At 51.0% G+C, this 21,088-nt stretch overlaps 9 protein-coding genes and 1 long non-coding RNA gene across 15 annotated transcripts; 5 read left to right on the top strand and 5 right to left on the bottom strand.

Moving 5' to 3' along the window:
• Positions 1-49: 49 nt before the first annotated feature.
• Positions 50-1,819, bottom strand: LOC9643498. Its single transcript, XM_024668463.1, has 3 exons — positions 1,748-1,819; positions 1,406-1,660; positions 50-1,275 (listed from the first exon to the last, which is right to left on the bottom strand). Exons 1-3 carry the CDS (start codon positions 1,817-1,819, stop codon positions 508-510), a joined length of 1,095 nt encoding a protein of 364 aa, XP_024524231.1. The 3' UTR covers positions 50-507.
• A 298-nt stretch (positions 1,820-2,117) lies between these two features.
• Positions 2,118-3,220, bottom strand: LOC9655230. Its single transcript, XR_002991605.1, has 4 exons — positions 3,070-3,220; positions 2,940-3,005; positions 2,274-2,877; positions 2,118-2,209 (listed from the first exon to the last, which is right to left on the bottom strand). It is a non-coding gene; the product is annotated as an uncharacterized LOC9655230 (long non-coding RNA).
• Positions 3,214-5,750, top strand: LOC9643497 (nuclear-interacting partner of ALK). 2 transcript variants are annotated; one of them, XM_024668317.1, is made up of 8 exons: positions 3,214-3,342; positions 3,404-3,614; positions 3,666-3,789; positions 3,844-4,184; positions 4,241-5,048; positions 5,134-5,321; positions 5,388-5,492; positions 5,607-5,750. In XM_024668317.1, the coding sequence occupies exons 1-7, from the start codon at positions 3,248-3,250 to the stop codon at positions 5,484-5,486; spliced, it is 1,866 nt and encodes a 621-aa protein (XP_024524085.1). In that variant the 5' UTR covers positions 3,214-3,247; the 3' UTR covers positions 5,487-5,492; positions 5,607-5,750. The 2 variants fall into 2 exon arrangements, with proteins under 2 accessions (XP_024524085.1, XP_002963700.1); XM_002963654.2 differs by lacking the exon at positions 5,607-5,750 and having other exon boundaries at positions 5,388-5,548.
• LOC9655229 (phytanoyl-CoA dioxygenase) lies at positions 5,700-7,212 on the bottom strand. Its single transcript, XM_002963240.2, has 9 exons — positions 7,104-7,212; positions 6,826-6,947; positions 6,698-6,758; positions 6,570-6,638; positions 6,401-6,519; positions 6,203-6,350; positions 6,006-6,150; positions 5,865-5,951; positions 5,700-5,817 (listed from the first exon to the last, which is right to left on the bottom strand). Exons 1-9 carry the CDS (start codon positions 7,132-7,134, stop codon positions 5,793-5,795), a joined length of 807 nt encoding a protein of 268 aa, XP_002963286.1. The 5' UTR covers positions 7,135-7,212; the 3' UTR covers positions 5,700-5,792.
• Positions 7,213-7,265: 53 nt separating this feature from the next.
• On the top strand, positions 7,266-8,105 carry LOC9643496 (RING finger protein 5). Its single transcript, XM_002963653.2, has one exon. The coding sequence runs from the start codon at positions 7,299-7,301 to the stop codon at positions 8,046-8,048; it is 750 nt and encodes a 249-aa protein (XP_002963699.2). The 5' UTR covers positions 7,266-7,298; the 3' UTR covers positions 8,049-8,105.
• A 3,398-nt stretch (positions 8,106-11,503) lies between these two features.
• On the bottom strand, positions 11,504-12,919 carry LOC9643495 (B3 domain-containing protein At5g60140). Its single transcript, XM_024668462.1, has 9 exons — positions 12,830-12,919; positions 12,633-12,731; positions 12,401-12,472; positions 12,169-12,240; positions 12,060-12,116; positions 11,949-12,011; positions 11,824-11,886; positions 11,676-11,768; positions 11,504-11,617 (listed from the first exon to the last, which is right to left on the bottom strand). The coding sequence occupies exons 1-9, from the start codon at positions 12,917-12,919 to the stop codon at positions 11,504-11,506; spliced, it is 723 nt and encodes a 240-aa protein (XP_024524230.1).
• Positions 12,920-13,009: 90 nt separating this feature from the next.
• LOC9655228 (GTP-binding protein SAR1A) lies at positions 13,010-14,015 on the bottom strand. The gene is made up of 3 exons (XM_002963238.2): positions 13,800-14,015; positions 13,561-13,692; positions 13,010-13,360 (listed from the first exon to the last, which is right to left on the bottom strand). The coding sequence occupies exons 1-3, from the start codon at positions 13,926-13,928 to the stop codon at positions 13,043-13,045; spliced, it is 579 nt and encodes a 192-aa protein (XP_002963284.1). The 5' UTR covers positions 13,929-14,015; the 3' UTR covers positions 13,010-13,042.
• Positions 14,016-14,270: 255 nt separating this feature from the next.
• Positions 14,271-14,696, top strand: LOC9655227 (protein BUD31 homolog 3). The gene has a single exon (XM_002963652.1). The coding sequence runs from the start codon at positions 14,271-14,273 to the stop codon at positions 14,694-14,696; it is 426 nt and encodes a 141-aa protein (XP_002963698.1).
• A 59-nt stretch (positions 14,697-14,755) lies between these two features.
• Positions 14,756-17,906, top strand: LOC9655226 (pre-mRNA-splicing factor SYF1). Its single transcript, XM_024668255.1, has 3 exons — positions 14,756-16,911; positions 16,988-17,239; positions 17,307-17,906. The coding sequence occupies exons 1-3, from the start codon at positions 14,797-14,799 to the stop codon at positions 17,793-17,795; spliced, it is 2,856 nt and encodes a 951-aa protein (XP_024524023.1). The 5' UTR covers positions 14,756-14,796; the 3' UTR covers positions 17,796-17,906.
• Positions 17,907-17,930: 24 nt separating this feature from the next.
• LOC9655225 (probable isoprenylcysteine alpha-carbonyl methylesterase ICMEL1) lies at positions 17,931-20,767 on the top strand. 5 transcript variants are annotated; one of them, XM_024668260.1, is made up of 13 exons: positions 18,019-18,047; positions 18,131-18,390; positions 18,451-18,527; positions 18,612-18,681; positions 18,739-18,819; positions 18,868-18,942; positions 18,994-19,095; positions 19,146-19,289; positions 19,343-19,408; positions 19,470-19,613; positions 19,711-19,801; positions 19,973-20,219; positions 20,305-20,767. In XM_024668260.1, exons 2-12 carry the CDS (start codon positions 18,275-18,277, stop codon positions 20,117-20,119), a joined length of 1,113 nt encoding a protein of 370 aa, XP_024524028.1. In that variant the 5' UTR covers positions 18,019-18,047; positions 18,131-18,274; the 3' UTR covers positions 20,120-20,219; positions 20,305-20,767. The 5 variants fall into 5 exon arrangements, with proteins under 5 accessions (XP_024524026.1, XP_024524028.1, XP_024524027.1 ...); XM_024668258.1 differs by having other exon boundaries at positions 17,931-18,047; positions 18,108-18,390; positions 18,612-18,819; XM_024668259.1 differs by having other exon boundaries at positions 18,026-18,390.
• The last annotated feature ends 321 nt before the right edge of the window (positions 20,768-21,088 follow it).

Raw genomic sequence — 21,088 nt, 5'->3', positions numbered from 1 at the left:
GCTATCGATCGACCAGTCCTGCCCGAATCACTGAGGCTGCAAAGAAAAATTAAAAAAAACGGAGAGCATCATGTATTGCCATTGCCACACATGATAAATACAGCATGCAAGGAAGAAATAGAGAGATAAGATGTGGTTGAGCTCTTAAGCAGTAATCGCCTGAGCAGTTCATCGCGTGTGTGTGTTTCGTTTGCTTCGTCTTCTTTGTCTTTCTTCTTCCTGTGTTCGTCTTGCCGAGACCTTAAGAAAGAGTTTAAGGAGTGTCCCCTCAAAAGAGAAAGTAGAAAAGTAAAGACAACGAGTAGCAGCAGCAGCAGCAGCGGCAGCAGAAGTAGCAGGATTCTCTTAAAAGACAGCGAAAAAGGGGAAGCAAGAAAAGAAAGCGAGAACCACCCTCTCCAAATAAACTGAGAAAAAAATAAAAAGGCGACGAGAGGCCCAAAACCAAAAGAGGGAGAAAGAGAGGGAAAAAAGAAAAAAAAAACACCACAACGAAGGAGCAAAGTTTCACCTTGCTTGATGGAGCTGGCGATGCTGCTCGCTAGCACAAGCCACCGCCAGCTTCTCCGTCATGTGTGCCAGGCTCTGGAGGTTGCATCGCACCACCGTGTCCGTGAACAAGCAAGTATCCTGCCTCGTGTTCCCGGGCGGCACGTCCACCACATACGACTCCACCACCAGCGTCCCCTTGGCCCCCTCAACGTCGAATTCGTGCAAGCTAGTCACCGAGCGATAGTTGTTGAGCCGGTGATCCCCGCCCACCACCCGGAAGCTCAAGACGTGCTTGTCATCGTCCAGGATCTCCAGCCTCTCGGTGCTGGAGGTGGCGGGCAGGCCCGAGACGACGGTCACCTCGCGCGTACACCCCACCCTTAACTCGTCCCCCTTGAAGCTGCAGCTCCGGATGAAGTTCTTGTAGAGCTGGGGCTTGTCGAAGCGGCGCACCACCGACCAGACCACCGGCAGCGGCGCCCTCACGCGCTGGATCAGCACCGAGCAGCACTCGTTGGGCCCGATGCCCGCGCCGCCGCTGCGCGCGCGGTGGTACTCCCACACCTCCTCGGGCAGCTTCTCCACCTCCTCGTCCGTCAGCTGGTACATCCACCGCCACACCTGGCTGTGCAATCCATCCTCCGCGGAAGGCCCCATCGCCGCTTCCTCCGCTGCGCCGCCGCCGTGGCGCCGCCGCCGCTCGCGCAGGCGCTGGCCCCGGTGCCGATCCCCGTCGTCGTGATCTTGCTCGAACCGCCCGAATGCGTCGTGGTTTCCTCCTTGCTGCACACAGGATTTCATCAGCATCGCTCTCTATCTCTTTCTCGCTGATTCCTCTTTTGGCTCCAAGAACAAGAAGAGGGATCTTGGATCAAGAGAAAGAGAGCGCCAAGATTCGCCCGCTCGCGCTTACCCTGCACATTGCATCCAGCGCTGCCGCTCCCTCGCCGCCCGAAATATCGACCGATCGCGCGCGCACTCTCACGCCCGCGCTCCCATGCCGGATTCCGCCAGCGCCGCCTCGGACGAGCCCCGCAAGCCCCAATGCGAGGGGAATTTCCGGCCCCGGCAGCGGGATTTCCACCGCGGGGATCCCAGCAGAGGCGCTTCTCACCTCCGGATTGAGCAGATAGAGATCGTGAGGCGCTCGGCGCTCGCGATTCCAGCCCTGCGCCAATGATCGAGAAGGAGGGAGGGGAGCGCAGCTCTACCTAGAACACAGCCGGACCACAGCGACGAGGAGGGTGTAAGTAACCATAGGAGGAGATCCCATTGATGGACCCATACTGCCCATGCCATGCCATGGCATGCCGTGCAACCATGCCATCCACCGGATATACTATTTGATGCCCGCCGTACGCCCAACCTCATCCACTAGGCAAACGTTGGTAGCAGCGAATGTAGGATCGCACGTGCGACATGTCGCCCTACCGTACACACCAAGTTGCCCTTTGATTCCCCGATCCAAAAAGCCGCGCCTTGTCCACAAGAAACCACCGCCTCCGTACGAGAATTCGTTGAACACCGCCTTCGGCTCATTACATTATCATTGCCATGGCGGAAAAATTTAACACCAAGCTGCGTCAGCGGAGCGTTTTAAGATTTTCCTTGGCGGCAGAAGCAAGTTGCAAAAGGCGGGAAAAAAGCATGATATTGTAAATAGTAATGCGTATAAAAATGCTTGTCTGCAGCCCCACGGATAGAACAAAATCGCGAACTACAGGAAAATATAAGAACGAAAAACCTTTACAAACAAGAAAAAAAAGAGTTACAGCGCTTACATCCAATTCCTGGTGCCTCACTTGCTCGTCACAAGCAAGCTCGGCGAGCCATCCTAGCGGCCCCATGTGCCCACTTGTGGCCTGTCATATATGCGCATACCTACGCATCCATTGGCATGCATGCGGATCCCACATCACTGTCACGTCAATATCAGGCAACTTGCGCCAAGTGGATATGGCCGCATCATGGCTACATGCATGGCACATCCATGTGCCATCCTCCATGTGCCCTAAAAACCCTTAAGTCCTTGGTCCTGGGCATCAGACACTACGCACGATTTCTCAGCAGGGATATTTTTTTTCCTCTCAGCATCGAGAAATGTTTCTGTGTCATCAAGGCCCAGCGAGCAAGAGCAGAACTTCTTCGGAAAAAGAGACTCTCCAGGAGCTTATTCTTTGATCCAAATGATCCAAAAAGAAGAGATTAGAATCCTCGGGGGAAAAATTCGTTGCTAGCTGCTGCTATTGCGGAAAAATGAACCATACCATTCCAAGGTTTATCAAAAGAGTCCCCGAGGGTTGAAATGGAAGGTGGCTGTGGAAAGTTCTCTCCGTCTCAGTGTGCCATTTTGGCGGCAGCCCTTTGCTCCGATCGAGCCTTTGCCTACGAAGAAACAATAAAGAAAACCGTGAACAAGCAAGAAAAGGTGGGATCGCAAAGATTACCTTCAAGTAACTTAACTTCATCGCACCATAGACAAGCCCAAATGAGAACGCAGAGACTCTAGCGACCTAAGATCCACGGAACAAACCCGATCAAACGAGCTCAATCTGGGCGAGAGATGGAGGCGCTCACCATAGCCAGTGTGCTCGTCCCGGAGTATGGACCCCCCGCAGGCCCCGCCATCGCCAAACGATCGACCGCTCAAACACAATGGCGCCGCTGTGCGCTTCCTTCCTAGGGTTTTTCCCTTGTCCTTCCCAAACTCTTTAGGGTTCTTGAGGGAAATAATGATCTAGGGCTTTCACTCGGGATGACGAGCGGCGACAAGGACGACGATGCCGAGCAGCGCATTCAGCGAGCGATGGACAGGATCTTCTCGTCGCCGATCCAGGCGGCGTCTTCATGGTAATGTCTCGCAGTATTCGTGGCTATTCATAGCTTAGATTTCGTTTTATGTTTTGAGAAGCTCCTCGTCTCCACCAACAAAGAGCATTTTGGAGCGCCGGGTCGTCACGCCTCTCGCGCTTGAGAGAAGTCCCGGTGAGAAGAATGCCGGAGAGAAGAATGCTGGAGAAATAGCGTCCAGTTCCACGCCGAGCTGCCGGCCATGGGATCGAGAAGATTTGTTGCGGCGCCTGGGGACCTTTAAATCCGTGAGCTGGTTTGGAAAACCATCGGTAAGTGAGAAGAACTCCTGCTTCTCTTTCTCATCTCACTCTTGCTATCAGGCAGCGGGCCCTGTTGCCTGTGCACAAAGAGGATGGATCAATGTCGATATGGATTTGCTCTGCTGCGAGGTCTGTGGATCGCGTCTAAGTTTCTCCTTTCCAGCGACATGGTCGAAGAAGGAAGGTACTTTTCTGTGTGACTAGAGACCGTCATCTTATTTCCTTGATTGAATGCCAGTTGAAACGGCGGGGCTGGAGTTTTCGCGAAAGCTTCACGATGGCCACAAGACATCTTGTCCGTGGAAAGGAAATGGCTGTGGCGAAGATCTTGCAGCTTTTCCGCCAACTCCTGCTCCAGTTTTAGTTCAAGCATACGAAGCACGCTTGCAATCCGTGGCACTTCTCTCTGATCTTCCGGTGATTTCCTCTTCGACTGTCGAGCGCATGAAGATCTCGAGAGGGGATCAAGTTGCAAGTTTGCTGGCGTTGCCTTCGAATGATGCTGCAGTCCGAGAGTTAGAAGCTGCACAAGGAGAGGCTGTGCAAAAGCTGCGACAAACATACGAGGCGTTTCTACAGGTTGGTAAAGCTGTAGTTTGTCTTGTCAAGGTCTGATCGTTTGCTATAACTTACAGGCCCAAAAGCTTATAAGTCTCTGTGGATGGGAGGTGCGGCTTCTTCCTTACGCTGTTGATAGTCACGACTCCAATGTGGATTCTCACGAGCTCAGGGTTTCTCTTGCAACAGGCAGCGATCCCTGCTCAGCAGTTTTGGAGTGTCGTCTGTGCAAGGCAAGCGTTGGGCTGTGGAGGTTCCGGACTTTGAGCCGTTCTTCGCTCTCCATCACGGCAATCTTGTCAACCATCGAAGCATCCGCGAAGAAGAACGTTGAAGTCCTCCCCGCCGGTGATGTCAATGCACACGTTGACGACAACGCAGCCGAAAACATCGACACTGTCAACGCAGAAGCCACGATCTCCGAAGACAACGACGCCGCTGCGGTCGACGATTCAAAGAAAAACCCGGGTCTCGATCTCACTCTTACTATAGCCGGCGGTCCACGACCAACGCGACTCTCAGCACCCTCTCCGGCCTCCATTCCCATTCCGGGGCTCAACAGTCAGCGGCACGATGACTTCCAGCCGAGAAAGTCGACTCTGGAGCAAGAGCCGGCCGAGAAAACAACGGTACAGGACAGGTCGAGCAGCAAGAGAAAACGTGATTCGGAGTCGGCACACAGGAAGAAACTGAAAGCCGTGGACGGCTTGCCGGGCAGCTCGTCCGTGAACGCGGTGGAGACGTCGTATAACCACAACAGGCACGAAAACTCTGCCGAGAGTGTGGAGTGCTCTCCACAAGGAAGCGACGAGGAGCAGGACACAGTACTGAGCCGAGAGAAGGCCGCGAGCCAGGACGTTGCAAAGGAAGCCGCGATTTTCAGTGGTACGTTAGATGCTCCTCGGTTTTGTCCTAGGAATTTTTTTGTTTTCTCGTTGGTTATCCGTCACGATTCTGTGAACTGTGACAGGCAGCCCGAGCGAATTCGATCCCGTCCATCACCATCGCTATTTTTGTCCTTGGATAAGTTCGAATGCGGCAGATCAGTCAGGAAAGTGTGGCTGGCAGATGACGATCGACGCTATCTTCTCTTGCGCCGCGACGAATGCGAAGTCCGGCGTTGTGAGTGATAGAGACAAGGCTGCCGCTGTCAATAAGGTGAGTACTGCGAGATTGTTTTCTCTTGTTTCTTTTGTATAACGGTTGCGTTTCTTGTGAGAGAAGATGGACCCCCTCGTTTCGGTGAGGAGGATGCTGGGCGGGAAAGGGAAAGGTGTTGCTGTTAATGGAGGAGCAATTTCCATGAGTCGAGCTGGCACGTAAGAAAAAGTAATTCTATTTCCTTTTTGGGAACGATTTTTTTTTACGTGGAGATATTAACTTACTGTCGAGGATCCGTAGGCGGTGTAACTTACTTATGATCCCTTTGTATTGTTTTGCAAGAAACTTTTGAGAGAATTTGGCCACCGCATGAAATGGCTACGTGAGACGATACACAATTTCGGACATGCAGTGGATTTCGATGGTCTTGTCCAGTATCTCAACAAGTATGACATTATGGTATAAGAAGTAGTGTTTTCTCTATTCTCTATGATAGTATTTGCGAAACTGGAACTCCTGTGCCTTTGATCAGCCAAGGTTTTTCTTCCGAATCCTGTCGAAAAAAGTTAAGAAAAAGCACAAAAGTAAAGCTTTGCGTACCAGTTGTCACTGGACCAAACGCAGTCCTCACTCTCCACAACGTGGACAGAGTATGCGTGCCTGGATTTGCTAGATTTGTTCTCAAAGCTGCGTGCCTCATTTGTCAACGACAAAAATGAGTTTGGAAATCTCGACACGTACCTTTGATGCACAAGGTTGCCATGAATTACGACTAGCGAGCCCGCTTTCACTTCAACGGGGACGAACTGAGACATGTCATAAGTTGGGGGAGATTTGTCAAACTTGACCCCGTTCTCGTCACGCAAAAACTTCCTCGCAACTCCAGCTAGCGATAATGGACTTGTTTAGAACCGAAATTTCTTTTTGTCAGTAAGTACCTCTGTGAGACTTTGGCAGCACCCACAAGCAGCCGTTTGATTTGTTTGCCTCCTCCAAAGCCAGCCAAAGCCCCGTGCAGGATGGTGGATCCGTGTAGAGAAAAGAATTATCCTGATGAGGAACAACTTCGCCACCGATTCCCGGTTGCTGGATCATGAAAACTGTAAGGAAAATAAATAGGAGCAACAATGTATTACCTTGAAGATGTACATGGACTGCATCAACACGGGTTTTTTATATCCCAAAAGCTCTAGTAATGCTCCTACTTTCTTGGAATCTGTAAAACTTTTGAAGACTGGATCGAGTTCATGCAAAGCTGCAAAGACAAATCCTGAGTTCAGCGGTCAACCGGCGATACAAACTTACCGTGGCCGACTTTGTTAATCGAAAGAGACTTGGGCTGCTTGAGCTTCCCTTCGGGATCAAACGCCTTCTCTGGTAATGAGCTTTGCAAGTCAAGCACGCATGAGAATAGCATCGCAATGCTATCGTACCTTCGAAGAAGAAGGAGATGTTATTCGCGCTTTCAAAGAAGTAATTGTCCGTGCGCTCCTTCTGAAATTCATAAAAATGGAACGCCAAAGATGAAGAAGAAAGAAAGACAGTAAGAAAGGTGTCTTGCCTGATTCTTAGTCGAGAAGACTGATATCGTCTGTGGATCAAAGCCTTCCAACAGAAACTCCATTCTACTCATCATTCCCGAGCACTCATCATCGCTAGCAAAATTCTCAAGGACGAGATAGCCTGGAAAAAAAGAAAAAAGACAGAGTTTTAGCGAAAGGGACAACACCAAAGCATGTCAACAAAATCACGCGATCAATCACGTGAAATTCAGCCGAATTCCAGGAATTCCGAGAATATCAAACTAGCCGGATCAGAATGCGCGGCGCCATGCCATACCTTGATCGTCGAAGAGATCCTTGAGCTCCATCGCCAGCGCTCTTTAGCGCCTGGCGCAAACACCGCCCCAACCCCGTGAGAACCAACGACGAAAGCCCTCGTCATTGGAAACTTAACACAAAAGAAGATAAAGGAAAAAAACCCTAGCCATTTGGTCCACGATATTTCTAGGGCTTGCTCCATCGATCCTCTCGCATGGATTCCAGCACCGGCGATCCCAGCGGCGCCACCAGCAATGGCGCCAGCGCCGGCGGCAGCGATGGCGGATCAGGTAGCTACGATTGCAACATCTGCCTGGAGCTTGCGCAGGATCCGGTGGTCACGCACTGCGGCCATCTCTTCTGCTGGCCCTGCCTCTACCGCTGGCTCGCCTCGCGATCCAGCTGCACAGAATGCCCCGTCTGCAAATCCGCCGTGGAGGAGGCCAAGGTGATCCCGATCTATGGCCGCGGCAAGGGCACCAGCGATCCGCGCAAAAAGGGCGTGGAAAATATCCCCAATCGCCCGCCCGGCCAGAGGACCGATCTCCCACACCAGCACAGGCAAAATTCTCACTCCGGAGGAGGAGCGTTCCAGCAAATGGGCTTTAGTTTCTTCACAGGGCCATCGGCGACGACGCAGTTTGGAAACGTGACGCTCGGCTTTGGACTGTTTCCATTCCTCTTTGGCTTCTCCGCCACGAGCAACGGCTTCCCCGACCTCGGGTTTGGGAGCGCGGGAGTTTCTGGCGGCGGTGGCGGTGGCGGGAATGGTGGCGGCGGCGGAGCCGGAGGTGGGAGCCGAGGAGGAAATGGAGGCAGCGGCGGCGGTGCTGGTGCTAGTGCGAATGGGACGAGTAATCCCGCTAATGCTGCGTTAAGTGCCCAGCAAGAGCAAGAGAGGTTTTTGTCCAAGATGCTCTTGTTCGTGGGCTTCTTTGTGTTGCTGTGCTTGTGCTTCTTCTAGGATTGATTTTCTTCGTGTACATATAATAGCGTTTTTTGCAACATGAATAATTTGATACAGGCATCTCACAAAATTGTAATGAGTCTAGATAACTAGACGATCTCTCAACAAAAACAAAACCATTGGTTTTTAACGCTCGCGCTTGCCTTGGACGAGTCCAAAGTACGTAGAAACGCCTTCCCAGCCTCGTAAGTCGACCAGATAATCGCCGTGGATGGCGACCCGCCGCCCAGCCTTCCTTTGCAACAATGTGTTGCGCAACCGCAGCTATAGAATTCGTCCCATGCTTTGCAGCACCGCAAACACCCTGGTAAGAAAATTCCATCACATGAGCAAGATGAACAAGAAGAGAAAGCCTCTTTTTTACCACGTCAAACGGGGTGGTAAACCCGCTGGCCAGCGCCCCCGCCGCGGCCCCGGCGGCGTCGTCACGTCCCCGTCCGTACGCCGATGCTCCCCGGCGTCCAGCATCCTCCTCTTGACGGCCGCGTACATGGCGAACTGTACGGCGGAGAAGGGGACGTTTATGAGCACCGTGGTGCCGTAGGACGCGTAAAACACCCGGAACCCCTCGGTACGGAGATCCTCCGTATGCAGCCGTACACGCCGGCCCGGTGGCCGAGCTGGAGGCGCTGCTTCACCACGTCCATGGGCGTGTGGAGGGCGATGGTGGCGGCGGCGCCCGCGGCCATGTCCGCCGCCACGCGGTGGTGGCGCCGCCGGTGCTCGTCCTCGAGCCGATCGCGGACGAGCTCGTACACCGCAAAGTGGAGGGCGTGCGAGGGCCCAGCGCCGATCGCCACCGCGCCCAGCCCCTGTAGAAGCCCGCGGGGCCATTGCTCTTGAGGATGGATCGCACAGCGCCGGAGAGGGCTCGCAGCGAGCCGCAAGAGCAGGGAGAAGAGGATGACGATGGAGTCATCTGGACGTGGGTCTTGACGGTGTCCACCGGGAACATTGCCGAGTGCTCGACCGTGAGCGAGCCCGCCACCATGTGTTGCCAGAAGGCCAGCCTCGTTTTCCCATCGCCATCGCTCATTGGCATAAACCCCAAACCTTGGGACTAAAACCCTTTTCGTCTTTCACGGTGGAAAAACGATTCACTAACCTTTTAGGAAGAAATTTTTACAAAACGCATCGGGCCTCCTTGGGTACCACCGACTTAGCACTACGGGGGGGTCTCAGTGACCCCATTTACTAACAACCCGAGGGATGCAAACGCCATTCTTTCAGGCTCTCCTGGATTAACCCTACCTCTTGTTTCTCTGCTGCGCTTGGCTAATGGGATAGGTTAATGCTAACTTTGCCTATTCATTGATGGATTGGGAGCAGCTTGGTGTTACTACACACCCAGAGAAGATGATGGTGTTTCAATTAGACGGGAAAATCTACATTAATATTTGTCTATCCATCGCGAGTGGTACCAATTTTAGGCTTTGTGGAAGACAAAAACTTGGGTGAGCAAAATCTTTTCACTGATCTCAATGATAAATTCTTCTTCTTTTCAGCAACTGAATTCAAAGGAGGCCAAAATGTGATAGCCACATCTCAAACCGTTCAACCATACACCTAACGAGTCATGGAAGGTGCTTATGAGGAGTTGAGTGAGAGTAAACATTTAATTTCTTGGTAGCAGCAAATGGTCACAACTGTGCAATGTGGCATCTCCTTTCTTTACACCAATACTCTTTGAAGTAGCTCAGCCCTCCACTCATGCATCTTAAACTCTCACTGCAACAATTCCCTTTGAGTCCTTTTGAGGCTCTTGTATTTGTTTTGATCTCCAGATTTGCTGGACAACTTTTTGTTCTTTTCCAGTTTGTAGTGCTGAGTTTCCAGTGATGGCATCTTCTGAATGCGGTAGTTCTGCCTTGTTAGAAAGCTGTTGATCTCCTCTTTTTGACGAGCTAAAGTGGTAGCCGAGGTGCTTCATATCCTAGGAGTTATGGTTGTTTTGGTCTCTACATGTCAAAATAAGGTGTTCTTTTCGTCATATCTAAAGCATCATGGCTGGCATCATTTTCAAGATCTACAACACTATGGCTGCTAAAGTACTATTTAGGGACAGTGATCCTTCGTCAGGCACAGGCAGGCGCAAACTAGGCTCCTCAGACCAGGCTATGCTGTTCTAATATTTGAATTCCCAATCCTCCCCTCCTCCTCCATTCCAATCCACGTTCAGTGACCAGGTCAGGCATTGGTGACACATCAAAGAACAACCCAAATAGACCTTCTAGCTGTGAGAAATTGTTAGAAAACCGAGCGGTTAGGAGAAAAATGATGCAAAATCCACTAATCATATGACCTAAGCAATATAATTGAAGTTATTAAAATCTTCAAGGCTTTCCCTCACAAAATTGAGCTGCTACCAAATTCAAAACTTCACAAGCAGAGATGAAGTTAAAGAAGAGTGCAAAGACTTGGTTTTCCCTCCCCGTGCTCCCTCACTCTCAAGAACTCATGTCAAGCGATGCGTACTTTGAGTTAATGGAGGACTTTAACTGGCGACAGAATCCGGTTGCCGGCGCTTGTTGTGCCCGTCTAGGCGGCTTGCCTTCGTCAAACTAGCAGCCAAAGTAGAGGAAAAACAAAAAAAGCCTTGCGATCTCTAGGCCACAGCAATGAACCCAAACTTGGTCAAGCACAAGCTTCACACCAGAATAACATCACGATCTGGATAGTCCACGAACAGATCGTACTCATGCGGCTGGATCATCCTGGCGTCTTTTCCCGCCTTGAGCACCTTGAGATTGTTCCGAGCGTCGGTGCGATCTTGGCGAATGACTTCATTCAGCATTCCGCGGATGGTCGGCCCGATCACGTCGCGAACCTCGTGCGGTATGTTGAAATTGAAGGCGGGATAGCACACGTCCTTGCGCACCTCGTCGCCATAGCCACCGCGCTCCCACCTGTAAAAAGTGACACGAAACCCCCTGGACAAGAGCACGCCAAAGAGGAGGTAAGGCCCGTCGTTCTTGTCCATCTCCCTGTCCAGGCACGCGTACATGTCGTAAGGCGTGACAATCCCGCTTGCCGTTGAAGTCTCCACTGCGCGCCAGTGATCAAGTGTTATGTGAGGAGGATTTGGGTTCGTCTTACCTGTAGCCAATCAGTGCTGATACATAGCCAGTTAGGAAGCCCACGGGATCTTCCCAGTAGTTAGGAAGATCCAGGTCCCGGATCTTCCAGCTTTCGTCGCCGATCACATCCTCCGGAGTTACCAAACCCTTCAGACTCACGAAACCCATATCGCTCGATCGTTTACCCTACGATCTTTCAAATGCTCAATAATCTTGCTGAGCAATGGATGAAAATCAAGGAGTCTAACCAGTGTCTGGGAGCTAGCCGGTTATAAAAAGGAAACAGAAGCGGGTAATCTGTGAGAATTTTCCGAGTACGTGAGAACAAAAGCTGGTAAAGCAAACCAGTTGACGTGGAGAAGACGTCACTAACTCCTACATCCAAAAGTACCAATCGCCTCTTCCACCATGGGCGTATGGTCTCGATGATCCCGACTCTTCCTTTGAGCTTTTGCCAGGAGAAGTCTTTGCTGGTTGCTGCTGGCACTCCTAGAAATATATCAAAAAACACGAGTTATCCAAGAGTTATATGAGAAAAAACAAACACCTTCAACACCCGAAACCATTCACTGACGCAAGTCTTGGATGATTTCTTTGTCAAATTGTCCATCGTGGTCGTGGGCTTGTTGTGGTGCTCGTCCTTGTCCAATAGACTTGATCAGTCAATGGAGTAAAAACGCTAGAAACTTTCATACCGTGCTGTCTGGTAATGCGGGACAGTCCGAGGATTCTGGCTCGTCCTGGAGGTCTTCTTTGTCCTACGTCATGATAGATTTCAGTGAACTCGGGTCTATCGATGATCGAAGCTTGCTACTCATACCTCGAGATAATCTTTTGCCTTCGGCTCCTCCTGGGACTCGCTATCTTCATCGTCCTCGTCCTCCTACGCACCTCGGTCAATTTCACTGCACGAGGAAGATGGAAATCTCACCACACTGTCCGCCGACTCAAGTAGATCCGAAGTCTCTAGCTCGTGGTTGTCCTCCTCCTACACCAAAGAAAGTTCTTGCACGAGGAAGAAGAAAGGATGGAAATCTAACCGCGCTGTCTGCTGATTCAAGACGATGCCAAGCCTCTAGCTTTTCCTGGAGCGACTCAAGATTGCCGTCCTCCTACACAAAAGAAAGTTCCTGTCCGAGAAATAGCAAGAATGGAGATCTCACCGCGCTGTCTGCCGATTCAAGATCCAAAGTCTCAAGCTTTTCCTGGGGCGACTCGCGATTCTGGCGATCAATTTCACTGCGCGAGGAAGAAGAAGAATGGAAATCTTACCGCGCTGTCTGCCGATTCAAGAAGATCTAGCTTTTCCTGGCGCGACTCGCGATTCTGGTCGTCGTTGTCCTTCTACAAAAGAAGTTTCTGCTCGATCAATTCATCTTCCAAGGGTAAGGAAACTTTACCGCGCTGTCAAGGATCTCAAGCTTCGCCTGGTACTCATCGGCCTAGGCAGCGCAAGGAATCAGAGAGGAGAGAAATGCCTCGATACATATTCAAGACTGCTCACCTCATCAGCCTTTGGCTTGCCGGCCGATCCTTGCATCTTGATCGTGATCTTTACCAAGCACCTTGCCCCCGATTTCTCCCGCTTGCGCTTGCCATCGTCCTAGGCAGCGCAAGAAAGGAATCGAAATATTTCGAGAGGGAAGCGGTCCGATACCAAGTCAAATCGATGAAATGCGCGATCGAGAAGCCGCTGCTCACCTTATCCTCCGAATTTCCGGCAGATCCGTTCGTCGATGGCGCCTTGGCGAGGTCACGGCACACGACCTTGATCTTCGTCGCCGACGCCATTGCTCGCAACGCTAAACCCTCAAAAACGTATTTCAAATATAGGCGCAAAAGAAGATTCCGTCAGTCAGACTGAAAATACCGGGCGGAAGATGCCGTGAATATCTATGATACTCTTTATTTTCATCATTTGATATAGTCCGACAGCCACCGGAAGGCCTCTCCATAGCCCATCTTCCTCACAACGCTGCACATAAACACCTCAATGGGGCGCATATTCTCTCCCAGCTCCACCTTGCCTTTGCCCGTTGTGTAGTTGTTTAGTCCAAGCTTGTAGCGTAGATCCTGCTCGGAGATCGCGTATGGAAGATCGATCTTGTTCCCAAGGATGACGAACGGGACCTGCGCTAGTGAGTCGTCCGAGAGGAGCGCGTCCAGCTCCTTCTTCGCCTCGGGAAATCTCTCATGGTCGGCCGCATCAACTATGTAAACAATGCCGTCCACCTGGATGATCAAAGTAAACAAGCCATGGAATCCAGTCAGATCATCTGACGAGTTTGTGACAAAACATCGTTAGCAACTAGATCTAGAACAAGTCGTCCAGTCAAACCACCACTGGCAAGAAAACAAAAAGAACTTTTGCCAAAGCATCGCTTCAAAGGCAAAGCATTGGATTCGAAAGAATTCTCAGATGAGTGTCAAACCTTGGCATAGTAGTCCTTCCACACGCGTCGCGCGATCTGGTGACCCCCCAGATCGAAGGCCTTGAATTTGATCTTGTTGATGCTTAGCTCCTCGGATGTTGGATACTGGGTGGGCTGGTGCTGTACCAATCTCTGGAAGAATTGCGAGAAAAGAAAAAAAGAAAAAAAACCAAAAGAGCGCGCGAGAGAGGCGGCCTCAGAACGCGATGGAGCTCTAGGGTAAGCTGGAAACCACTCACCTCGTCCTTGAGCATGTGGAGAAGCGTTGTTTTCCCCGCATTGTCGAGACCTAGGAAGAGAATCTTGGCCTCCTTCTGCCACAGCCCGAGCGTGGCCAACACGCTGTAAAACCAATCGAAGAGAAACATCGCGCTGGGCGGCGCTGCGATCTAGCCCTTTGGCACTCCCTCTCTCTGTCTCTCGCGGCCTCCTCTAAACCCTAATCGATCCTGGTTTCGAATCGACTCGAGTTCTTCAATTTAATTTATATATAAAGTGGAATGATAAATAATAAACATATGGACGTTGTGGGGATCTTTGCTTGAGCACCACGCTCGGGCCTGATGAGTCGGAGATGGTGGAAGTGGAAGGAGGTTTTAGCGTCCGATTCCCCTAACCGTCGATTTGTACCTTAAAAAAAAGGTAAAACCTTTTCAACTTGCTCTATATAAAAGATGGGTGGGTGTCACTAGTCATTAGGGTTTTAGAACATGAGGTTGCCAAGCGTGAAGCCGGAGGGATGGTCGCAGATTGAGGAGCGTCTCAATTCTTTTGAGACTCGGATGCGGGAAGTAGTCAACAATCCAATTGAGGATAAAAGGAGATGTGAGGATTCTTGGGAGATCTCAAAGATCAATCACCAGAGGAGCCGCTATATCTTTGATCTCTACCACAAGGAGAAGACGATCTCGCGTGAGCTCTATGAATTTTGTGTGGAGTACAAGCTTGTGGATGGGAGCTTGATGACGCACTGGAAGCGCCAAGGGTTTGAGACGCTGTGCTGCTCAAGCTGTATACACAAGGCAAATTTTACCTTCGGAACGGGTTGCGTGTGTCGAGTGCCTCGAACCAATCGGGAGGTCAAGGTTTTGGAGTGCCAAACATGTGGATGCAAAGGTTGTGCTAGTGGCGATTAAACCTAAATAAAAATTATAATCTTTTTAATCGAGATTTGATCAAAGATAAAGGGTACAAAGCATCTGGGGTATATTCCAGGGTTAGGGTTCTTCCGCAGGTATGGCGCAGCAGCAGAGCTTGTCGGAGATGAATCCGGACCTCCTCCCCACGGACGAGGAGCTGGTGTACGAGGAGGAGATCCTCCGGAATTCCTACTCCATGCGCCTCTGGTGGCGCTACATTCAAGCCAGGTTTGATGTCCCCTTCCGCAAGAGGATCATCCTCTACGAGCGCGCGCTCAAGTTCCTCCCCGGGAGCTACAAGCTGTGGCATTCCTACCTCCTGGAGCGCATGGAGGCCGTGCGCGGCCTCCCGCCGGGCCACGCGAGCTTCGAATCCGTCAACAACACTTTCGAGCGCGCGCTCGTCACAATGCACAAGATGCCCAGGATTTGGCTGCTCTACCTCCAGTCCCTGGTCGAGCAGAGGTATGTCACCAAGGCCAGGAGGACGTTCGACCGGGCGCTCTTCTCGCTGCCCGTGACGCAGCACGAGAGGATCTGGGAGCTCTATCTCAGGTTCGTGAGGCAACCCGGCGTGCCCAGCGAGACGGGATTTAGAGTTCATCGGCGGTTCCTCAAGTTTGAGCCGTCACACATGGAGGACTTCATCGAGTTCTTGATGGATTCCGGCAAGTGGCAAGAGGCCGCCGAGCGCCTGGCCGAGGTTCTCAACGATCAGAGCTTCCAGTCCGTCAAGTCCAAGACGCGGCACCAGCTATGGCTTGAGCTTTGCGATTTGCTCACCAAGCATGCACACGAGGTGTCGGGGCTCCAGGTGGATGCGATCATCCGGGGTGGGATCCGGAACTTTACGGACGAGGTCGGGCGCTTGTGGACTTCCTTGGCGGATTACTACGCGCGGTTGTCGCTGTTCGAGAAAGTCAGGGATGTGTACGAGGAGGGGATGACGACGGTCACCACGGTCAGGGACTTTAGCCTCATCTTCGATGCGTACTCCAAGTTTGAGGAGAGTTTGCTCTCTGCCAAGATGAGCCGGATGGGAGAGGAGGATGAGGAGTCCGAGGAGGAACTGGATGAGTCGGAGATGGTGGAAGTGGATGCGGATGGGAACACGGTGGCGCTGCCGGAAAAGGAGCTAAAGAAGCGTAGGAGGGAGAGGAAGATTCTAGCGCAGTGGAAGAAGGGTAATCTCAAGGATTTCTGGGTGTTTGATGAGAACGACGTCGACTTGCTCCTGGCGAGGTTTTCGTACTTGATCGAGCGGAGGCCCGAGCTTCTTAGCAGCGTGGTGCTCAGGCAAAATCCCCACAATGTCCATGAGTGGCACAAGCGAGCGAGTCTTTTCAAGGACAATCCTGCTCGCCAAGTCAGAACTTATACTGAGGCGGTGATGACTGTGGACCCCTTCAAAGCTGTCGGGAAGTATCACTCCCTGTGGACAGCTTACGCGCACCTATACGAGTCGCAGAACGACTTGAAGAACGCTCGGGTGGTGTTTGAGAAAGCAGTTCAGAAGATTTACAGGACAGTGGACGACCTCGCGAGCCTGTACTGCGCCTGGGCCGAGATGGAGATGAAGCACAAAAACTACAAAACTGCTCGAGACATCCTCAAGAAGGCGACAATGGAGCCGTCTTTCGCGACGAAGAAGCTGATGCAAGGGGACCGTGATCTTCCCGTTCAGATGAAGCTTTACAAGTCACTCAAGCTGTGGTCGACTTACGTGGATTTGGAAGAGAGCCTGGGTACTCTCGAGTCTACTCGAAAGGTCTACGATCAGATTCTGGTGCACAAGATAGCTACGCCGCAGATTATCATCAACTATGCGGCGATGCTGGAGGAGAACAAGTACTTTGAGGACGCGTTTGGGGTGTACGAGAAAGGTGTCCAGGTTTTCAAGTATCCTCATGCACGGGATATCTGGACAACGTATCTCACGAAGTTTGTCCAACGCTACGGTGGGAAGAAGCTGGAAAGAGCAAGGGACTTGTTTGAGCAGGCCGTCGAGAAGGTTACTCCGGAGGATGCGAAACCAGTTTATCTACAATATGCAAAGCTTGAAGAAGACTTTGGACTAGCGCAACGCGCGATGAAAATCTACGATCGGGCGACTAAGGCAGTTCCCGATGGTGAAAAGCTGAGCGTCTATGACATCTACATTGCCAGAGCAGCTGAGATATATGGCGTTCCTAAGACACGGGATATCTACGAGGTAAAAATTCGTTTTTTGCTTTCCTGTAGTTTCTTTGCCGTGACTTAACCTTCTCTTCTGTTGTTATTTCTTCCAGGAAGCTATTCAATCCGGTCTTCCAGACAAAGACGCGAAGCTTATGTGTCTGAAGTTTGCAGAGCTGGAGAGGACGTTGGGAGAGATCGATCGGGCTCGTGCTATTTACATCTACGCGTCGCAAATGGCAGATCCACGGTCAGATACCGAGGTCTGGTCGAAATGGCATGACTTCGAGGTTACGCATGGAAACCACGATACTTTCAAGGAGATGCTCCGGATCAAACGTAGCGTGCATGCCAGCTACACTCAGGCAAGTTTTCGTTTTCTTCCTCCCGTACCTCTAGAATCCGGCTTTGCTCATCAACTTTTCCAAACAGATGCACATGATAATGCCGGAGTACTTGATGCAACGAGATCAAGGACGGCTCTCTCTGGAAGAAACAGTAGACACTCTGAAGCGCGCCGGGGTTCCAGAGGACGAAATGGCCGCTCTCGAAAGGCAGATTGCTCCGGTCGGCCAGACGCAGCCTCCGTCGACGCTGAAAGAAGGTTTGAGGCAGCTGGGATTTGTGAGCGCTGGAGTCCAGGCGGCCGAAGGGAGGATCCTTGCTCCCGGAGACGCGAAAAAGAATCCGGACGAGATAGAGTTGCCGGAGAGCGACGAGGAAGACGAGACTGGCGAGAAGCTCGTCCAAAAGGCTGTTCCCGACGCGGTGTTTGGAGGATTGGCTCACAAGGCCGAGAATGGAGGAAAAGAAGACGATGGAAAAGCTCCAGCAAATCCAAAGGCCGGGAAGGAGAACAACAGGGACAAAGACGAACCTCTGGGAGCTCTTGAGAGGCTCAAGAGGCAACGACGGGCTTGACGGGCTTGACGGGCTTGACGGGGTGGGCGAATTTTGTACTATGTGACGTGCTGACTTGGAACTAACCTTGTGGGACACGTGTTGCTCTTGTGGTATAATATCTTTGCCCTAGCTATTGTGTTGCTCCAAGTGGTGAAAAGAGATCCTGGCAGGGCAAGATTCGGCTGTAGCTACATTCGCGCGCCAGGGATCGATCGCTCCTCACGCAAAGGATCCCCGGTTTTCGGCGATCTCTGGCGAGCGATCTGGCTGGTAAGAGCGAAATATTTCGAGCTCGTTGATCGATCCGGATGCTCTGTGCGCCGGGTGAAGAAATGCCGGAGTTGAGCTCGCAGGACGATTCTTGTGCTGTGTTGGAGCGGGAGGATCACCATGGGAGCGGGAAGCTCACGCGGCGCGCCTCGGCGGATGCCGCGTTGGCGCTTCACGCGCCCTCTTTTGGACGGCGGCACCAGGGGCCGAGAAGAGCTGTCACGGAGATGATTGTGGGGACTCCCATCGAGCAGCAGCCTTCTTTCAAAGCGGATTTCCAACACGCTGCCTCGGAGACTTACTTGATCACGCAGCTCAGCTTCAAGCTCCTTTCATATCTCGGGTACGATGAGATCTTTCTTTTTCTTCTTTGGATCTTCTCAATGTCTTCTTATTTCTCCAGTGTGGGATATCGATGGGTGTGTAAGCTCATGGCACTGGGCTTGTACGCTTTATTCCTCATGCCGGGCTTTATTCAAAGTAAGTGCGCTTGATACTTTTGAAAAACATTTCTTCACCATAGCTAGGCACTAGGCATAACCAAAGCTCGTGTGCTTTGATCAGTTGGGTGGTACTATTTTACTTCTCCCTGTGTTCATCGAAGCATTGTTTATGGAGATCAGCCAAGGAACAGGTACTTGTTTCGCTCCACTTTGAAAATTTGCTGTCAACAGAGATTTGCTCTGAGCAGGTTGGACTTGTACTTACCAGAGATTTTGGACAAGCCAAAGCCAGCTGTGGCATTTGTGACCGGCGGAGCTTGGATCATTGGGTAAAGTTGCCTTGTTCTAGTCTATCTTGAATTACATCAGAATTTCAGGTACAAGGCATGGGGGTCTCTTTTAGCAAAACGTCTTGTCGAAAGAGATGTTATAGTTGCGTGCATTGACTATAGGTAAGGGAATACGCCAGAGTCATGGGGGCCTCACTTCTTTTGTTTGTCTAGGAATTTTCCCCAGGGTACCATCAGCGACATGGTGGAAGATGTAGGAAATGCATTGTCTTTTTTTTGTAACAACATAGCAAGCTTTGGAGGCGACCCGAACAGGTGAGTACTCTCCGCTGGCTTTACGACGATTGTTTCTAACTTATGAACAGACTTTTTCTTGCCGGTCAATCGGCAGGTGCGCACCTTTCTTCTTGCGCTCTAATAATCCAAGCAAAGAAGCAAAAGCTGAATGGGAGATCCAGGGTGATGTGGACTCCCTCCCAGTTCAAAATGTTTTTTGGGATTTCTGGAGGGTAAGCCATTTGAACACGATAATTTGGCGCTAAAGGCGTTTTCATTCTTTCAGGTACAATTTGCTTGAACTTGTCGACCATTTCCATCAGAGAGGACTGTACAAGTCAATCTTCTTAAGGTTAGCGCATTTTGTTTTGGAATTATATCAGTTGGAACAAAGAGCTAATTGTTGTTTACAGCGTTATGGAAGGCGAGGAGTCTCTGCCTCGGTTTTCACCCGAGCTCGTTGTTAAACGCAAGGATTTCCAGCCATGGATCCATCTTTTGCCACCAGCCATGCTCTTCCACGGAACGGCCGACTATTCTATTCCATACCATGCGACGTGAGTACTTTATGCTGTCATTTTGATGCTAGTTTCACACCTTTTCGCGAGTCAGTGCCCGATTTTGATATTATTCTTCTCGTGGCTGCACGTGCAGGGTTCGATTCGCAGACTCCCTGCGAGCAGCAGGAGTGAAAGTTACAACAAAGCTTTTCCCGCATAAGACGCACACCGATTTATTTTTACAGGTGGGTCGCTTTCCAGGTCCATTATATCCTTGAGAGTGTCGACCACGAATTCGTGTTTTCATCTTTGCACACCTCTGGCTCACGCACTCGCTCGCTACAGCGATGTGCTCAGCCACTGGCTCCACAGCGGTGCATTATTTTGGAGACTAACGAACGGAAATTGTGGTTCAGGATCCAATGCGTGGAGGCCGAGATGAGCTTCTAGAGCACATCGTGGCATTGATTTATGAGGGAGAAGATGTACCCGAATCAGTCGTCTCGGAGCAACTCGTCCCTGAAATACTGCTCCAATTGGCTCGACTCGTCAGCCCCTTCTGAGAAACCACCGCAGAGATTCGAGAAGACGATCGACCCGCCTGTATTATTCACTCGGTCACTCGGTCACCCGTGTACCTTGTACACTTAAATTTTATAACAGGTCCGTTTTTTCTTCTCGTCCGCCTTTTGTTTCTCCTGCAGCGTCTCGATTAACGAGTGTTGCTTTTCGTTTCTTTGCATTGCAGAGAGTAGCAGCAGCACAGTCGTGCCGTGGCCAAGCACAAGCCAAAGTTAAAGTTCTCCTCCTCATTCTTTCTGCGGCTAAGTTAATATTTCCTTTGTCAGTCTTGTTTTTGACCATTGTTTTGTTTCCTTCGTTCTCTGATGAGGCTCTAGTATCGAGTCGAGGCGTGCATTGTCCTCCGCGCACACAGCGATCAGGCTCTTTTTCTCTCTCCCTCTTTTCCTTCGTACACTGCAGCGTAAGCTTGTGCTATAACTAATGCGATCTTTCTCTCCCTCCTTGGTTTCTACAGAACAGAAAAACAAAAAACAAAGGTGACGCGCGAGCTACGTTGTTGAACCACCAGAAATCGAAGTGGGAAGTTTATGGTGGTGGTGATGCAATGTAATGCACACTAACCGGCCCGTTTGTTTGGAGCCTTTTGCTCGTACCAGGCTTTAATTTCTTTAATTTTTTTTTCTGTTGATTGATTCTACTACTCTCGCACACACACACACACACACACAACACATCATGCTCGTCTTAAATTTTTTGGATGCCAGGAGGATGCCTGTGACGCACTACAGTGGCCACAAATAATGCCATTACTGGGCTTTTGCGCGAGGGCTCCAGTTCCAGTTGCTTACTACGAGAGCTCCAAACGGGTATCCTGCAAAACTGGAGCCACTGGGTCGCTTCTAGCGTCGCATTTAAAAGCCCCGGGTGGCTAAAGAAGTAAAGAAAGGGGCAAAAGAAACACACACAAAGCAATGCAAGAGCCTTGCTTTTTTCACTTTTAAGTTTTT

This window comes from Selaginella moellendorffii, unplaced genomic scaffold (genome assembly GCF_000143415.4).
Source record: "Selaginella moellendorffii unplaced genomic scaffold, v1.0 SELMOscaffold_3, whole genome shotgun sequence".
In the NCBI taxonomy this organism is placed as follows: domain Eukaryota; kingdom Viridiplantae; phylum Streptophyta; class Lycopodiopsida; order Selaginellales; family Selaginellaceae; genus Selaginella; species Selaginella moellendorffii.
Note: the sequence above shows the minus strand (reverse complement) of the source record. Positions and strands in the feature narration are given on the sequence as shown.

Bases quoted from the DNA above. Each gene is read 5' to 3' on its own strand.
- LOC9643498 (XM_024668463.1), bottom strand. From the start codon at position 1,819: ATGGCATGGTTGCACGGCATGCCATGGCATGGCATGGGCAGTATGGGT. The intron at 1,661-1,747 runs GTTACTTACACC...TCATTGGCGCAG, and splicing joins CAATGGGATCTCCTCCTATG to GGCTGGAATCGCGAGCGCCG. The intron at 1,276-1,405 runs GTAAGCGCGAGC...TCCTGTGTGCAG, and splicing joins CGCTGGATGCAATGTGCAGG to CAAGGAGGAAACCACGACGC.
- LOC9643497 (XM_024668317.1), top strand. From the start codon at position 3,248: ATGACGAGCGGCGACAAGGACGACGATGCCGAGCAGCGCATTCAGCGA. The intron at 4,185-4,240 runs GTTGGTAAAGCT...TATAACTTACAG, and splicing joins CATACGAGGCGTTTCTACAG to GCCCAAAAGCTTATAAGTCT. The intron at 5,049-5,133 runs GTACGTTAGATG...GAACTGTGACAG, and splicing joins GGAAGCCGCGATTTTCAGTG to GCAGCCCGAGCGAATTCGAT.
- LOC9655229 (XM_002963240.2), bottom strand. From the start codon at position 7,134: ATGGAGCTCAAGGATCTCTTCGACGATCAAG. The intron at 6,759-6,825 runs GCAAGACACCTT...TATGAATTTCAG, and splicing joins TCTTCTCGACTAAGAATCAG to AAGGAGCGCACGGACAATTA. The intron at 5,818-5,864 runs GTACGCAAAGCT...TTTTTTCGACAG, and splicing joins GTTTGGTCCAGTGACAACTG to GATTCGGAAGAAAAACCTTG.
- LOC9643496 (XM_002963653.2), top strand. From the start codon at position 7,299: ATGGATTCCAGCACCGGCGATCCCAGCGGCGCCACCAGCAATGGCGCC.
- LOC9643495 (XM_024668462.1), bottom strand. From the start codon at position 12,919: ATGGCGTCGGCGACGAAGATCAAGGTCGTGTGCCGTGACCTCGCCAAG. The intron at 12,473-12,632 runs GTGAGCAGTCTT...CTTCTTTTGTAG, and splicing joins GCAAGCCAAAGGCTGATGAG to AAGGACAACGACGACCAGAA. The intron at 11,618-11,675 runs GTGTTTGTTTTT...ATATATTTCTAG, and splicing joins AATGGTTTCGGGTGTTGAAG to GAGTGCCAGCAGCAACCAGC.
- LOC9655228 (XM_002963238.2), bottom strand. From the start codon at position 13,928: ATGTTTCTCTTCGATTGGTTTTACAGCGTGTTGGCCACGCTCGGGCTG. The intron at 13,693-13,799 runs GTGAGTGGTTTC...CAATTCTTCCAG, and splicing joins TCCACATGCTCAAGGACGAG to AGATTGGTACAGCACCAGCC. The intron at 13,361-13,560 runs GTTTGACACTCA...TTGATCATCCAG, and splicing joins GGAAGGACTACTATGCCAAG to GTGGACGGCATTGTTTACAT.
- LOC9655227 (XM_002963652.1), top strand. From the start codon at position 14,271: ATGAGGTTGCCAAGCGTGAAGCCGGAGGGATGGTCGCAGATTGAGGAG.
- LOC9655226 (XM_024668255.1), top strand. From the start codon at position 14,797: ATGGCGCAGCAGCAGAGCTTGTCGGAGATGAATCCGGACCTCCTCCCC. The intron at 16,912-16,987 runs GTAAAAATTCGT...TATTTCTTCCAG, and splicing joins AGACACGGGATATCTACGAG to GAAGCTATTCAATCCGGTCT. The intron at 17,240-17,306 runs GCAAGTTTTCGT...TTTTCCAAACAG, and splicing joins TGCATGCCAGCTACACTCAG to ATGCACATGATAATGCCGGA.
- LOC9655225 (XM_024668257.1), top strand. From the start codon at position 18,086: ATGCTCTGTGCGCCGGGTGAAGAAATGCCGGAGTTGAGCTCGCAGGAC. The intron at 19,096-19,145 runs GTGAGTACTCTC...ACTTATGAACAG, and splicing joins TTTGGAGGCGACCCGAACAG to ACTTTTTCTTGCCGGTCAAT. The intron at 19,409-19,469 runs GTTAGCGCATTT...TGTTGTTTACAG, and splicing joins TACAAGTCAATCTTCTTAAG to CGTTATGGAAGGCGAGGAGT.